A 17,982-nucleotide genomic window follows, 5' to 3' on the forward strand; every position below is an offset into this window, starting at 1 on the left:
AATCTGTATTTCAAATTTTGTGGGGTGCCTGTGTACACATGCAGAGGTCAAAAGACTACACCGAGTGTCTTCCTCTGTCACTCTGTCTTATTTTTGGAGGCTCTCAATGAACCTGAAGATTGGCATTTCAGCTTGATTTGGGGGGGGGGGCGGTGGGCAACAAACTTCTGAAATGTCTCTATTCTCTAACAGTGTTTTTACAGTGGCATGCAAGTTTTCCTTCCACTGGAGATTTGAACTCGGATTTTTCCTAGTTTTTCAGGAAGCAGTCTTAGCACACTGAGCCATCTCCTAAGCCCCTGTACTTTTAATTTACTGTACTGTTAATGTACTTTTAATGTACTGTAATTTAATCCACAGTGTTTTCCATAATGGCCATAAACAAACAGCATGGTTTTCAGTGTTCTGCACCTTCAACAGTGCACAAAGATTCTTTTCTTCCCTGTGTTATTTTCAACATTTGATATCTTTTGCTTTCTTGAAGACAGCTGTTCTAAACAGTGTAAGTTAATGTTTCATTGTGGGTTTATTTGCATTTCAATGAACAGTAGTGGTACTGAGTATTTTCCCCCATATGGCATACACTTTCTTTTTCAAAACCCTTCTTTGGGCCCTTTCCCACATTTTTAATTTGACTATTTGTTTTCTTCCTATTAAGTTGCTAATGTATTTTGGATATCATTAAATGTATGATTCATGAAGATTCTCTTCATTCCACAAGTTATGTCTTCACTCTGTTGATGTATTCTTTTGCCATGAAGTAGCTTTTACACTGAATGGACGCTCATTTGTCTCTGCATATGAACAGCAGTTGACACTGCTACTTCTGTTACCACAAATGTGCCTTGATAAATTGAATCCTCCAGATGTGAGAATCAACATCGGGTCCCTGGAGGCATTTCTATCCTAAATTCCCTCTCCATGATCTTTACTAGATTCCATCACACAGCTCTACTGATTTCCTTTATTTGAACATACATAATGAGAAATAATCTTTATTCACTGTTTTGCTCTAGTAGGCTGTAAAGTCAGGATTGGAGGAGCTTGGTGAGTCCTGAAGTTCTCAGTTCCTGGTACAAAAGTGCTTTAAAGAGTGAACAATAAAGCTTGAAGCCACTTGGAATAGATGTAAGAATCTGAATTACCTCAGAAGAAATACATTCTTGATTACCCTTAAATACAACCTAAATAAACTTTTCTGTTTGTCTAGTTGATTGCCTTCATATCACTAGGATTAAGGGATAGAGCAACTGCCAGGGTTTTCTTCTGTTAGCACAGGAAAACCCTGAGCTGTTAGAAGTCAGTGTGTTTGATTACAGGTGAGAGACTGAATTCACAGTTCCTCATCATTAAAAGCAGGTTAGATATATCATGTAGTTGTAATTCTCTCTCTGCATTCTGTACAATGTCTTCTCAGTATTCAGCAAACATCTTATCTTTTGTCCATAGCTCATATTTATTTGATTTAATCAAAAGCAGATTATCAGAGAGTATCTAGTCATTAATTCACTCTGTTGGAACCAGTCAGGGTTTTTTTTTTTTTTTGTTTGTTTGTTTGTTTGTTTTTGTTTTTGTTGTTTGTTTTTTGTGGGGAGTACTGACCTTGCAGGGGAACAGAAATCAGACATGACTGTTGACTTCACAAGTGTACTTTTTTTGTGACTGATCATTGTCCTTAAGAATAAATGACTAAATAAAGACTAGGGCTAGTCAACCTAATTTGGTTTCCTTAAGGATCAACCTCACAGAAATTTGTGTAGTACCAACTGACCATCCAAATTAGCAACTTTCATTAGTTAACAGGTGTGGTAAATCTATTTGCTTGTTTACATAAGCAACTACAAAATGTATTGACCTATTCTGGAAAACTTGCCTTTAAGTTAAAATGAAAGTGAAAAATCACAAGTGTGTTTTGCAGTCACTGATTTCTGATTGTTTCAGAGAACTGAAGTTTAAAGATGTAAGGTTTGTAATGTAGCCGTCGGGATTTACACTTAAACTGTTACAGTTGGGGAAAATGTAGGAATTCTGTGAAGGTTGCTTTTTAAGTACTTGCTCTGATCATTATTGTGCTTTCTGCTTCCTAATCTTCTACTAATTCTGGGCTAAAGTTTGTCGAAAACTTGTTCTGCTGGTTTCTATACTGTTCATTAAGGTGTTATGTTGAGAACTTTTTTTTTTCTTTGTTTCTTTCAATCAAACTCATGATCATTCCAAGTTCTGGGATTATTGTGTGTGCCACATGCCTGGCCTTGAGAACATTCCTTATGCAGATGTAATTTCTATAAGCTGTCTTTCTGAACGAGTTTTTGTTGTGTCCCACATCTCGATATATTGTTTCTATTGTCACTTATCTCATATTTTCCCACTTCCCTTTTAGTTTCATTAGTTCATTGATTGTTCAAGAATGTTAATGAGTATGTATTTCTGAGGCTTCTTCTTTTTAATTTTCTTCACTTACTAATTTCTAGTTTCATGTCATTGGGTTGCAAAAATATTGGGATGATTTAAATTTTCTCCCATAATGACTTGTGGCTTAACAGTGATCCATCTTCAAGGATGTTTTATGGTAGGTGAAATATCCACTGTATGTATATTTGGCCTAAAGAAGAGCTTTAGTCTGGTGTCTCTGTGCTGATTTTCTGTCTTGATGATCTATTCATTATTGAACATGAGGTTTCACAATTTCAATATATAGCCTGCCTTCCCTTTTCCTTTATTTGTTGCTTTATGCATATACATAATGCCACACAAAGTTCTGAAGAAAATTTTGAAATCATCACTCTATAGCCCAAGGTGCCCTCAAATTTTAGCCTCCCCTGTGCTGAAATTATGTAAACAGTAGTTACTAAATCCAGCTAAGCCCCAAGACATTGACTCAATACTTGTTTTATGAATGAGGCCACCAAAAACAATGAAAACAAAAGCTTTACCATGCTTTGATGTAATGTTCACACAGTCTTTATGGGTGTTGTGATCCTCATTTTGCTACAGGTTACACAACCTGTTGCCTACCACAGCAGCTTTTAATGAACAGCAGTACTGAATTCCACCATAAGGTCATAGGTTTATAAGCCGATTACAAACATTCCCTTAAATATAGGTTCCACCTTGTTCTATTATATCCTATTAACATTTAAAGATTTAAGACCATGACCCACAGTTATAATTTAATTCACATGGATATGCATGCATAATCCACATACTGGAGAAATGCTCTACAGTTCTTTTATTGTGATGACCTTGACATTTTCAATTTCATCCTGTTTTTTTTTTGAGTTATGATTTATTAACTATCGTGAACTATTGGTAGGTTCCTACTTATAATTTGAAAGCACTTGATCTCAATGTTCTTTTTAGACATCATGCTGCCAGCCATGCAATTACAAAAAGTACACATCGAATCTGACAAAACAGAGCAGCGTGGATCATTTGCTCCAGGGTTACCCCAGTGTTTCTCAAATTTGATTTTCTTTTCTCACCTTTTTTCTTTGATTATGTTCTCCTCCCAAGAATAGCACCTTTTTGTGAAAATACTTGTGAGTATCAAATACTATCCGGCATGCAGAATTTAAATCCAGTTCAATATAGTTGTTTTTTTCAAGTCTAGACTACCTTCCAGTCTCTTTCCTCCAAGTCTTTGACCCTTGCTCCAATTCTCTCAGTCCACTACACTTTTTTTTTTTTTTTTAAATGTACGAGAGATCAGCACCGTATACCCCCAAAATTGCCTGGTATAGAGAAAGCCCAAACAAAAATAACACTGACACTTGTTGAACTCTAATTTCTAATGTGAGGCCTCTATTTCACCCACATGGTGCAACTGTCACAATATTGTCCCCTATCAGTTGTAGATATCTTCTAAAGCTTAAAACAGTATCTGCATATGTGTATTTAATATAAATACCTACCCTGACCCCTCAAATGGCTCTCAATACCCATAGATGAGTAAAGTGATGCTGCATTTGAAAATTGTGCTTTTTTTTTTAACAGTTGGAACTCTGTTTGTTTGCTTTTATTCCAGCCAAATATCTAATATCATATTGTAAGGGCAAGTGAGTGTGTGGATATATAGTACAATAGCAGCACACAGGATAAATTTTATGAATATCCCTAAGTGGAACATAAACCCATTGTATAAATAAGTAACCAAGTACATCTACAGATAGGAAAATACAGCAAAATAATTTCACTAATTCAAAATTTTATTTGGTGTCAAAGTATCTTTACTGTAAATTGGATAAGTAATTTTAATCATTAATTTTAGAAGACACACTTCTAGAAAATATTCGTATTTTTTAATCAGTATGCTATTAGAAATATACTGAAGGAGTTAATCTCAAATTAATTTATTGACATCTTTATGCAGGTAAGTTTTATATCCACTTAGGTACAAAAGTTTTGTAAGAAAGATAACACTTTTATTGCATTATAATTTCATATTTTACACCTCATAATGCAAACTGAGAAGCACAAATATATATACATGATGCAACCAGATGGCGATGTAACCACTAAAAGATTCAAAATGTAAAACTAGAATTTTAACAGGCAAAATACGTCATATGGCTTTTAATGGAAAATAACTTTAGAAATGTTTTGTTATTGCCCCATTCAAGTCCTTCCCTATCAGGTGAACATAAAATTACCATCTCCATTCAAAATGGTACACTTTGTCTAAGCCAACCTTGTACATGTGTATGCAACTTCTACAAATATACATATATGTACATATGTACAAATAGCAATATACAGTACACAGACATTTCTGTTTTAATACCCCTGAACATCTTCATTAAAACTAATGCAATGTTTCTATTATAAAACTACTTGGAAAGTTACTATAACTTCATGGTACTGAAGTCTGGTCCTACAGAAGTTAACAGAAAAATGTTAGGTTATAAATACATTCTTTACAAAAAATTGAATAGTGGTCCCGCACTCATCCTTTATATTACAGGAAAATGTTTTTGTGCATTGGAAGGTATTTACATCTTCTTATCCTTGGTTTCGGCATGAAATATACAAAAGAAGTTAAGGTGAACATGTTGTAGGCAGGCCTATTGGTTAGGTTTTTCTACTTGTTTGTGTTTGTCTAAGTTCCAATTCTCTTCTTTGGAGTTGTTATTGATTTCTAGTTGCCTTGTATTACTGCTGCTGCTGCTTCTCTTGGTGTTCTGGGAACACTGGGCGGCTTTACTTCTAGGAACAGGAAGAAAAGATTTAACTCTTGAGACACCCAACTCAGTCTTTGATCTACTGTTGCTGCATTCGGTGGTTTGATGGCTGCTGAGAGGACTGGCTTCCTGCAAGAGGAGAAAGCAACAGGTTTAGTAGCTCTGCCCACTTGAATCATCAGTATCACTTCCTCTCCCAGTTTCTCCCCTTGTGGGGAGATGCTACCATCCGACTACTGTAGACTTTCTATTTGATTTTCAGGTACTTGCTTCCTAGCATCACTAAATGCAGCATCAGAGAGGCCAGTGCTGAAGAGTCTTAGTGTCCATAACAATAGGAATTGCATAGAACTTCAGGCCTGAGAACTAGCTCAGTTGTCATAGTCTAGATATTATGTTTTCCCTGCCCAAGGCTCATGTGTTGAAGGCTTGGTTCCCAGCTGGTGGAGCCAATCATTGATAGGCATCAGATCACAAACATTCTGACTTAATCAGTTCACTGGGTTTGTAGTTTGAGAGAATAATTAGGAAGAGATGGGAGCTGTCAGTGGAGCCTCATTGGAGAAGTAGGCAGTTGGATGTGTGTCTTTAATGATGGTATATCTTTAAATTTTATATGGACGTGTATATGAACATGTGAGGATACCACAGCATGTGAGTGGAGGTCAGAGGACAACTTGTAAGAGTCAGTTTTCTCCTTTTACCATGTAGGTTCTAGGAATATCAGGGCCTCTGTCTCTTCCTCAGCTTCTTGACTATTATGGTGTTATGTTTCACCACAGGTCCAGAAACAATAGAACCAGCTAACCCTGGACTACAAACACTGAAATCATGAGCCAAAATATATCTTTCCCTCTTTTCAACAATTTCTCTTAATTATCTGTCATAGTAATGGAAAGCTAACACATCCACCAAGCACTAGGTAGATCTTCATATTATGTTACCCTTGGCTAAGTCATGTTTTTATTTAAAAAAATAAATAGGAATTAGGCCTTTACTAGAAGATACTTTGCCCTACTTTGTCGCATAACTAAGAACACAAGAAAAACACCCTGCTCTACTGGTGTGTACATTCTATTAAAGTAAGGCTCCTATGACCAGGTCACTCAAAATCTTCTACACACAGTCATACTCTGCTCTAATTTGTTTGTGTTGCTGAGCCACTTTAATCACTTGGCCAACATTTCCCACTTTCTCATAAGGACTATGACAGCTAGATAGACGAGAGCATCTTTATAGTCAGAACAAGGAAGTTGGAAATTCCCCAGTGTTTCCCCACTTGTATTCAAGGTCCTTTGGCCTATATTGTATTCAACTGTGCAAAGCTCTGAGACAGTGAACATCAGTTTGACAGTAGTAACGCAACTAGACAGCAATGCGATCACTGAGAGATTTAAAATTAGAAATTTAACAGGAAAAATTGAGCTGACTTGGAGTGGAAAGCAGCACTTTGCCTTAAACTGGCCATGGTGTACACTTGAAAGTCTGAAGCACTGGTTGTTCATGTTGGCCACTATACTGGAACCAGCTGGGCGGTGCTGACAGGCTGACCTCCTAAGAGTCAGATTTAATTAGACTTGGGTGGGGCATGGGTACATGGCTTTAAGACATCCCTTACATGTATAAAGTGCATTCAAAGTTAAACACTTACCTCAGTGCTTTAAGATCCCTTTTTCTGCATTGAACTCCTCAGTGGTGGCACTGAGCTGAGCCTTCTCTATTCACACAGTTGGTGATCCCTCCTTTACTGCCCATTCTGTTTGCATTGATACTAATTAGCTCCCGCTTTAGCTCTCAGTTATGCTTGAGGATTGCATTTTGACACACCAAATCAATATAACTAATCTTGCTCTTTAATCTGCATTTGGAATTTAATCTTTCTAAGATGTCTATAGCATATTACAGATCAACACTGTTCTTTCAACTGAGTAGGAGTCAGTGAGCAGTTATTATTATTATTATTTGATCTGCTTTTCTCTCTTCTACCTAGTGCAACATTGCCTGCAAAATCAGTAAATAATTATTATGGCAATGTTGGTAGAGGAAAAAAAAATGTGTGTGTGGGAGGTTGATTAAAGTTCCAAATTCTTAGGCGTGTCCTGGGTATATCACTAAAGGCCCTTCAGTCCATCTCCAATCTCCTTTTCCTTCTATTTTTGCTCTAGGACACAGTCCTAATCATTCCCCCCATATGACCACTGAACTACATCTAAGTCACTGAAGTGAAATCTACTTGTGCCAGAACTTCAGAGGCAGCTTACTGCTCGAGACAGAGGTAAGTCAGAGCTTTCAACACTTTGCTAATGAGTAAAAAGCATTGAGGGGGCACTGTGAGCTCTAAAGCACATTAATCTGTGCTGTATGTGGCCTGAGAAAGAAAAGTTTTCTTTCAGACAAATTTGTTCTTTAGGGAATCATTAAACATTTGCATTCTGTTGTTTTAGGACATCTCAGCTTGGGTACTCGATGGTGAGAGAATCATGTGCTGAGACATGACTGTAAAATCACAGTAAAGACACAATAACTGAACTCCATGGGGGCTCTTAATCATTGTCCAAGTAAGGTGTATTAGTTTTCTGGTTGTTGTGATGAATTCCAAGCAAATTTGTTGCGGGAACTCATTCCACGAATAGCCTTTGCCCATCAGCCTTGGAGCATGGCTTTTGGTTTGTGGACATGACTGCTTAGGAGTGAAGAGGTCAGGGCACTCTCTTTTGGGTTGTGTGGACTGGGCCAGGTGGTATGAAGCAGCACAAGGTAAGTTCCCAGCTTCATTGGTCAAAATGGAAGGACTGTGCAACTGGATATATCTTGTCCTGTGTCTGTGAGTTTGCGTCCTCATTGCACCCTCCTTAATAAGTGTGTGTGTGTGTGTGTGTGTGTGCGTGTGTGTGTGTGTGGGTGGGTGTAATCATACACACCTTTGTGGTTTGTGTTATAAGTGACACCCAATGTGGGCCTATGTTGAAGAGATGTAGAGTCAGGTTGTAGAGAGAGGTGACTGTGGTTCTGTGCTCACCCTCTCTATTTTATTCAGGCCAGAGCCTCAGGCCATTGGATGGTAGTTGTCCCCCTCCCATGTGTGTCTCCACACAGTTAAACCTTCCTAGAACACCTTCACAGACACAACAGAGGAATGTCTCCATGTTGATGTTAAACTCAGTGAAGACAAGAAGATTATAAGTTGGGGACGGGATTTATCTGATAATTTGGTCTAAAACATGTTAGACTACTTACATTACTTAATGGCACACCACTGTCTAGCATGGGGGAGGGCTGGGATTCCTTCCCTGGCATAACAAAAAGAGCGGACCATGATGGTATCTAGCTATAATATAGAATAAAGCCTGTAATCTCACCATTTCACCAAATTCTCTCTGGTAAAGTAATGAGTTAATACCAAGGTCCAAAACACGAAAGGAAACAACGTAGTATGTCTTTAAGTCTGTCCTTTGGTCTGCATCATGAAGACAAGCAGAATGGCTACACAAATTACTAAAAATTCTCCCATTAACAGGTAAATGTGTTTGGGGCATTCAGGTTGAGTCAGTTTCTGGAGGTATGAGGAGGGGCTAAGGATATGTAGGCTCACTTAGGCTTAGTGTGGGTCACAGAAATTCATGGTTGAAGTATGCAAAACAGAAAACATGCCTAAGGACATTAAAGGAATGATGCTCCCAATACTCTCCCAGCCAAGCATTGGTTTTAAAGTATATCTCCCATAGATCTTCAAGCAGGAGCCTTAAAAACTGTTTAATCCTTCTTGAGCTAAAACTTTGAAGTTGCCCAGTTAACCCTCTAACAAAAACTTTAATTTATTTTCCTATAGTTGTTTTAAATATTTAACCCTAGCAAAGTATTTTTAAATCGGAGCAAGCCATTCATTCAATACTATGCATTTTCTACACACTAAGAAGACATGGTTATCTCTCTAGATAATACAGGTGGGAAGAAGAGGAAACTGTGTTGCCTCCAGCATACAGGACTGTGTCCGGGAGGAAGAGAGAAAGGTCATGGTGGAGGGATACAATTCATATGTAGAAAAGTTGGCTGAAGGTATATTAGCCTCTCTAAAAATCTATTTGGAAATAAAGAAAGAGCATAGAACGTAAAGACAGGACAGAGCTACATTTCAGACCACTAGATATTATGCCTGGCTACCCATGAGATTCCAAGGTCCCATCTATATTTCAGTTTAGTCACACCAGAACATTTAGAGGACAGAGTTCAGGAAGTAAAAATTGACCAAAACCTTCAAGTAGATGTCATTTTGCCAACAAAGATTTTTGCTTTAGAAAGATTAGTCTGTGTTTACATCATTTAGGTATGAGAAAAACATTTACTATATTTTTCATTTCTATTGATGATCGACTTGTTTTTCTGTTTTGATTAAGAAACAGTTATAGTCCCTCCCTGTCAGGGAAGAAAGGCGTTTCACTAGAGCAAGAGGAGAAGGTTCTTGATGGAGTATGCCTTCTGGCCATGAAGGAGAAAGTAATTTCAGTTAATCCAGAGTGCTCTCACCTCTCAAGGGAGTTATTTCCTGATAAGAGGAGAAACTGGGCATGGAACCAAGAAATGCTAGGTGATTTGTAAATATGATAGAACGGGAAGGACTCTGCCAGCTTACAGACAGCTGTGGTGCTTTGCCCTCTGCTGGCAGCTGCTGGGAAAAGCATCTTCTAGACAGGGAGAGTCCTTCCAAGTGTCACTACAGAAACAAAGATCCTATGCAGCTACCCTGACAGACACAGCTAAGCACACATTTAAACCACCAGGTAGTTCTGAAGAGGCCAGGTAGGATAAAGGACATCTTAAGGCTCCCTTCTAACACAAAGTTGTCCTATCTGCCTGTGGCTCATAACATTCACAGTACCAGGCTCTTACGGACAAGGGCTTATTGAGGTATTGTCTAATAAAATCATAAGGGTTCTCCATCAAATATTTAAACAAAAAGCAACATTCCATAGCAAAGAATTTTTTCAGTGTAGACTTTTGAACCTAAATACTTATTATATGTGCTATGGAAGGATTCTACCATTGAGCTATAACCCCAACTATCAGACAATAATATTTTCATACAAAAAATGACTTGGCACTAGAGGGAAATTGCTCATTATTCTATTTTTCAGGGTCTTTATAGCCCTTTCAATTATGCCATTCAAGGAATCCTACGGAATTGTTCTATGGAATCAACCAAAACTCAGAGAAGCCATCACATATAGACAGTGAATTGAGGATTTCAAGACGGCAGAAGGACAACCTATGAACAAAATACTTTCAAACTCCAATGCCCAGTAATGGCACAAGGACTGTGCCACACATCTAAACTGGTCCTTGTAGCATGGTATGTATTTTATTAGGGACTTCAGCTTCCTTCTCTTCTTTCAATAAAGACACCACTAACCAGAACTAGAATCTAATGAAACAATGGAGGCAGAAGAAGTGGCAAACCCAGGACTGCCAGATAACTAGCAAAAGATTAGTTATTTAATAGTTGCACCAGGGAAACTTTATAATCCTGTTCTCTGTACCCCATCGGTCCTCACACATACAGGTCTTTGTAAGCCATTATAAGAATAGATGTGAACAGAATGGGAATGGCAATTAGACAGGGCTTGTTGAACAAACCACATATTACTAAGGGTTCTAGGTCCTATGCATCTTCACAAAGCAATGGATGGATAGAATTGCATTCTTTGGTCCTGTTCCCCAGAAGACCAAGCTCTTCTGTCTCTTTCAGGGGTTAAAAGAATGTGTATGAAGCTTGGCTCTTCTGTTTGCCTTTGTGATTTGATTTTGAAAGATTATCCCTCACTAAAACTCAAAGGAAATGAGTCATTTTTAAGTGCCTAAGATCTTTAGGTTATCATTCAGCCCTTGCTATATTTAATTCAAGGTTCACCAAAATGCAAGAAATCTTATGCCATGCGTCGAACAAAAAAGAAAACAAAGGGAAACCTTAAAAGAAGCAGTGTTTTTGAAATATCAAATGGAAAGTAAACCAGTCAGGTCTGCACATTACAGACATTGTAAAGTCTTAATTGATTCGTGAATGCTTCTTCCTATCTCTCCTTTCAATGTAAATTCCAGAGTTGAGTTGAGAATTCAGTTCTATAATAAGCACTTTCCCCTCTCATTTTGGGGAGAAAAACCTTTACCTTCTGTGGTACTGGCATCCTAAGATCAACAGGCGCTGAAGACCCAGGGTTGGTTCTTGAACTATCAAACTTCCTTAAGTCATCCCCGGAGTCAGCAATCTGCAAAACACACAACTTAGCACAATAGGTCCCCATGGCTCCACCACACCTCACCTTCAGCATAGCCACCACGGAAAAGCCTCAGAAGAGCAGTCACCCACTCGCCTCACCTCAAAAACCTCTAGAAAAGACACCTTCAGACTCTGTCCTGCCCAAGGAACAGACTTTATATTACAGACAGAGGATCTATTAACAACATCTCTTACACAAAGAGAAGAACTTTCTAGAAAAAAAAGTCACTTGGCAAGTTTTTTTTTTTTTTTTTAAAAAAAAAAAAAAAAAAAAAAAGAAGAAAAATTTAATATTTGAATCCTTACCTTGTTTTCCCAGCACGTAAGAATTTCAGTTCATTTCCAGCAAGGCCAAGAAGGGCAGTGGCTTCTACTTTTGCCTAGAGAGTTTAACTGTTCAACTAAATAGCTCAATCTTTCACTAAATCCTGGGCACGTTGTAACTATCTTTGCTCCCTTCCAAGTAAACACGTTTATGAAGGAGGCATGGTCAAATGCATTGCAGATACCAGAGTGCCAAACAGGTTCAACTTGATGCTATTATGTTTTCCTTGACATTTTGGGAAACTGGTTTCTACATTTATTCTCAAGTTTCACAGCTTAAAGACCATGACAATGCATATTATACAGGACCATTCCTTTTCTTATTTGAAAAGAATGTTGTTGTAACTCTGTGTATAACCTGAATCTGCTACGAGACTTGTCTCTTCCCAATAGGCTATGTACCAAAATTGGCAATAAAAATGTCCTAGACATTTAAATTTAGGCTTTTGCATAAAGCTACTTACATATAAAGGTACTGAGTTCAAGGGTAGCCTAAGCTACCATAGACACAGACAATCTGTATCTCAGTGGTAGGACACATGTTCAGCATGCAAAGCCATGGGTTTCATCCTCCATATCAAACACAAACCCTCCCCAAATCAATCAAAAGACTGCTCATATATATATATATATATATATATATATATATATATATGTGTGTGTGTGTGTGTGTGTGTGTGTGTGTGTGTGTGTGTGTGTGTGTGTGTGTGTGTGTGTTGGCTTGATTTGTGCTGATATGATTAACACACAATTTTAAGTCCAGGTGTTTCAGAGAAGAACAACAAAGCCTCTACTATCCAATGGCTTGGGGAAAATGGATTTTCTGAGCAAAGAATGACTTGATTTTCAGCATCAGCAATGACACACAATATGAAATTTCATTAAGGGGATGAGTTTCAGGATGTGGCTCTCCTGTTGTAAAGGTGGGTCTACTGGACAGACCCAAGCACCTAGCCCTGGGGACTACTTACCTTGCTTATATCAGACTCAGATTTGCTGGAGCACATACTCTGGAGTTCTTTGACAAGATCTGCTTCATCATCTGAACCCAAAGACAGTCTGTGGTCCAAAGCCAATGTCAGTGAGAGATCATTCTCTAAGGGCCTATTACAAAGACCAGGGGAGAGTTTTTTCAGAATGAGAACAAACCAGCTACCAAATATGGAAATCTAGACACTGTACCTTCTAAACTTTCTTTGAGACAGAGAAGAGTTTTCAGTATCCTTCCAAGTATCTCAAAAATGTCATCCAATGTAACTATAACCCCATACCAAAAGACAAGATGTCATTAACTTACAGCCAAGTAACTTAGTAGAATAGCAGTTGTTGTTCATAAAGATAGCTATATAGGTGTAAACTATTCCAATCTCCTTTCTCTCTCTCTTTCTGGCCACCAAAATGAAGCTGTACTCCTACAGGTTCATCAACATGACTGCCCATGAACAAAGAGGAAACCAACAGACATGCCAGAGTGAACACAGAAAAGTCTATTCTACAGAAAGAACTTCAGGCATAAACAATGTCCCCAGAAAAGAAAGCAATGGGTTATCCAATACCAAATGCCACCCCTGAAAACATACATACAAGTAACACCACACAGACCGAGCAGGTTATATTTAGGAATATTTACAAAAGAGAGGCCATAAATTTGAAGGAGAGTGGGAAAGGGGTATGTGGAAAAGTTTACAGCAGTAACTCTCAACCTTCCTAATGCTGTGACCCTTTAATACAGTTGTGGTAAACCCCAACCTTAAACTTATTTGTTACTTCATAATTGTAATTTTGCTACTGTTATGAATTGTAATGTAAACATCTGATATGCAGAATATCTGATATGCAATCTCCAAAGGGACCATGAGAGACAGGTTGAGAACCACTGGTTTAGAGGGAATGTGGGAAGGGAAGACAGATGTATTCATTTAAAAAATCATAAAAAAGTTTTTTTTTAAGAAAGCAGGGTTTTTATTTGGGGGGTTGAGTACACATGTCAGTGTGATACACTGGCATAAAAATACAATTCAAACTTGAATCTGCCCTGCACTGACAATATAGCCACAGCCAGCCAGATTGTTTCCCTCTTTGCAGCTCAAGCCTTAATTCTCTTTGGAAAAGAACCCTTACAGCTCTTTCTTAGGGCCACAGGGCAAATTACACAAGTTTGGTGTGCAGTTTTGATGGAAAGACAAAAGATGCAGTTCCCCTACTTCCCTTCTGTAGAGAGGTACCAACTGGGTACACGATGCATTTTATTTGCAAAGTATTTCCATCCCACGACTAACTAAATCTTTAGAGTTCAAACTATGTGTAGCTGAAATAATCAAAAATACCATAAGGCCAAATATAGCGAAATGACCGAAATAAATACAGTTATCTACAGATGTATGGGGCTACATAGGTCATGCTGTCTATATAAATCTAGCATTAAAAATTCATCCACAGATTGTTTAAATCTTCACAAATGTAAGACTCGCCTACAGATTTGATAAATGATCAAGTTTGATTTTCAGAAGTGAGACCTATTTCTCTAGCTTTATTCAACTAAATAAAAGCAAACTGTGCTTTATATTAAACTAATGGAACTTAACAGAGGATTTCATTTAAAGGTTTTTATTAATCCATTGTCTTCAGTTAAATAATATCTATTACTCCAAAATCATACTAATGGTATAACAGCTGCACAGTATAATGTTAGCAGTATATGGGATACTTTGAAATAATTAAAGTTAATTATTAAACTCAAGTTTTCTTTGATGCAAGTGAGACTTGGAAGGGAACTTACTGTTGCTTTGACAGAGAGGTGTTCCTGCTGCAGTTCAGATGTGATATAGTCTTATTTCTCAGACCTGTGAAAAACAGCCATTTCCAATAGAATGGATCATTATCCCTGTGCATTCAGAACTTTGTGTTTAACAAAACTAAACAGGTTCTAGACTCTGCAGAATAGGACACAGTTTAGCATCTACCTTGAGAGGGAATATTCTCAGGACAATGACTCCAGTGTAGTTTCCAACACAGAGGTGGCCGGGAGGTTGGGGAATAATTGATTTCCTTATAGAAGCTTATGCCAAGGTCAATAAAATTAAAGCAACCTGAGGCTCAGCTTAGGAAACTTACCATTTGTTTTTATCTATGGCTCTTTGACTCAGTAATTGGCCTATTGATTTGCTTTTGCTCCCAAAGTACCAAAAGAGGAGCTCAGCAACTGCCATTTCATGATACTGATCTATGCTGATTTTGATGTGTTACCATGTCCCATTGCATGTGACACCAGCAATGCACTTGTGAAAAAAATTAATTTTTAGTAACTACGCATCATTTAAAATTTAGGAATAGCATTTAAAGAGCCATGGTAATCAAACATTTTCCAATCTGCAAATCATGGTCCACTCAAGAAAATAGAAAATATCAGACTGTATGTATTGTTACATTTAAAAAAAAAACATTTATTTGTATCAGGTATACATTGAATACATACTGATCATGATGTGAGGTATTTCCTACTAGAAATGTCTGAGAAACAGCACTGAGCCTTTTACTACTTTTACCAACACACTAAAATGCTTAGCTACTTCTGAGTGAAATCTAAAATTGTGTGAATATCGTTGGCCCAAATTTTCTATTTAAAAAAAAAAATGGTTTTAGGCTGGATTGTAACTTCCTGATGTAATGCTTGCGACAGTAGCAAGGAAAACGTTTTTGAAAAGTAAACTAAATTGAAAATAGTTTCATTCAAAGTAGCTCCCCCAAGGTCACCAGCTCTTCACTCATCTTGTTCTCTGACTGGTGGCAGCTACCAGTGGCATTGCCCTGGTCACTGCCTAAGTACCACAGTGGGCATTGTTGAATGGAAGCCTGTGATCCAGGATCACTGATCTTCTTGTAGGTCTAGAGAGAAATGGGTGACCCTCACTACATCTTGTGAACTTCCAGTGTGATCTGGGAGGTTCTTTCATTTTCCTTTCAGCCATGGACCACTTGCCCACGGTAGGTAACACGTGTATCAAAAATCAAAATCAACTCAAGCACTGCAATTACCCAATGTAATTACTTGAGAAAGTTATTGTTATAAAACAGAACAGCCCAAGTACTTATCAATGCGCCATGTGCTTTGCAAAATTTGTTTTTAGATACTTGTGTTCTGAAATGGGTGTAAATACAATGCTAAAGAGCTGTTTCCTAATCTTTCACAAAATGTTCATGTTTTAAATATATATTTGATACCACAAACTACTCTAAATCAACAAAATTATACGATTGATATGTTTAAGTCTTATAGTATGCAGCTGGCTGGCCTGGGCCTCACTATGGAGGCCAGGTTGGACTCAGAGTCACAGAGATGCTGGGCCCTGACCTACAGCATTGGAATTGAAGACATATGCTACAAGCATGGTTTAATTAACGTCTTATCAGCAGAGCTGAATTTTCGGAGTCACTTATTTCCATAGTGTTGCATCCTTATTTCTTGTATTGACTCTGGTTGTCAACACTACAGCATATGGTGACAATGCTTATGGTTCGGGTCTTTACTTAATTCAAGCTGTTAATTTCTTTTAAAGTCTGTGAGGAGTTTCTGGCTGTTTTCCCTGCTCCATATCCAGTAGCTAAAATTTCACCTGACCCTGTACACACTGCCATGGAGGAAAACCATAGTAGAATTGATTCACTCATAAATACCTTACATTGGGATCAAATATACCTATACATGTATTCTTTTAAGGTAAGATCAACTAAGGAATGGCATGTATGTAAAAAGAGCCAGATATAGTCAAGCTGATAAATTTAATTATGGAGATCAAGAAAACTAATGAACTTTTAAAATGTCAATTAACAAACAAACTGAAGATGAAGTTTCTGTTTCTAGTATGAATGTGGCATCTTTCAGGTGGGAGGTTCCCAGTTATGTTTGGAAAATGATTATGTGGTTCATTGCATTAAGTTAACTGAATAACTCAGGGTTTTGGCAGAATTCAGTTTTAAGAATGAAAGCCCACTCATATTCAGAACCTGGTTCTTGCATGCTTCCCACCCCCTACCTTCTTGCTTCTGGTCTGGCTTGTTCCACGTGGGTGAGGAAAAGTGACCAGGTTTCTTTCGAGGACTGGTGTTCACCTTTCTCCAGGCACTAATGTCTCCTTTCTTCTTGCTGTAACTGGAAACTATGGACAAAGGGAAACTTCCCCCTTTGAAGTCTGCTATATGCTGCTCTAGCTCTGAAACAACACAAACCACATTTGTTTTTCCTAAGGGGAGATATTACTGTTTCATAATGTATCCTGAAACACATGACCAATTCTTAAACGATAGGCTTGTGACCAGTAACCAAGCTGGAGTTGCCTGGACCAGCACAAACTGTACTCAGAGGTCTAGAATTCAAATATGTGCTAGTGATTATAAACAGAAAGAGTTCTGGAACAATGCTATGAGTAGTGCATTCATTTCCCTAGTTACAAGGAGACAAAAGAATACTCCATAAAAACAAATTCTAAACACTGACTGAGAGAATGTAAAGTTCCTCCCTTTGCTGTACAGCCCTACATACCTGCCCTGGGAAGGGGACAGCCATGCAGAACGGCTTTATTGAGCAAGATGCTGAGGGCAGCCTTCACCACAGCCTGCTGTCCTTGGCTAGGGTGCTTCTTAGAAGCAGTCTGCCCAACACCAGGCTGTCTGTTCATGGAGGCTCTCGACAATATTGCTTCTTGAACTCTGGGAGCGATGACGGCATTCCACAGCTTAGACATCCACCTTGCAAGACAGGAAGAAGCAGCCTTTTATGAACTATGTGCAAGTTCACAAAAAACAAAACAAAACAAACACCTTGAGCAAAATTACCAGGCATGTTTTTGTTGGTTGGCTACCTTTGGGGTGCTAATAAATAAAATTATCCACTACCAAATAAATAAATTATCTAATACCCAAACAGTTTGAATCTGTCTCAAGAACAATGTATTTCAAATGAAACTGATTACTTGCATGTCTGCCTTAACCCTAGAATCAATAGTATCTACAGAATTAATAAATGTATTATAAAGATGAAAAAATGAAGGAAAATTGGAAGGTATCTATCCAAAAGTCATCATGTCTCGATGTCTTACATTTGTTTGACATATTACATTAATTATTATATTACATATATTTTAATATTTCAGTTGGGATATATCACTGACAAATTAAATGTCTGCCCCAATGCAGAGGATCCTCACTACACAT

General features: G+C 37.9%; 1 protein-coding gene across 2 annotated transcripts in view; it reads right to left on the minus strand.

Moving 5' to 3' along the window:
- Window positions 1-4,184: 4,184 nt before the first annotated feature.
- Cttnbp2 (cortactin binding protein 2) overlaps window positions 4,185-17,982 on the minus strand; it is a 142,188-nt gene continuing 128,390 nt past the window's right edge. For both annotated transcript variants that reach the window (XM_051175729.1, XM_051175728.1), the window contains 6 exons: window positions 17,312-17,517; window positions 16,806-16,982; window positions 14,552-14,615; window positions 12,744-12,876; window positions 11,339-11,437; window positions 4,185-5,306 (listed from right to left, as the gene is read on the minus strand). In XM_051175729.1, coding sequence (XP_051031686.1) covers window positions 5,061-5,306; window positions 11,339-11,437; window positions 12,744-12,876; window positions 14,552-14,615; window positions 16,806-16,982; window positions 17,312-17,517 — 925 coding nt within the window. In that variant the 3' untranslated portion in view covers window positions 4,185-5,060. The remainder of the gene's footprint in view (window positions 5,307-11,338; window positions 11,438-12,743; window positions 12,877-14,551; window positions 14,616-16,805; window positions 16,983-17,311; window positions 17,518-17,982) is intronic.

Source organism: Phodopus roborovskii, unplaced genomic scaffold (assembly GCF_943737965.1).
Source record: "Phodopus roborovskii unplaced genomic scaffold, PHOROB, whole genome shotgun sequence".
Classification (NCBI taxonomy): Eukaryota; Metazoa; Chordata; class Mammalia; order Rodentia; family Cricetidae; genus Phodopus; species Phodopus roborovskii.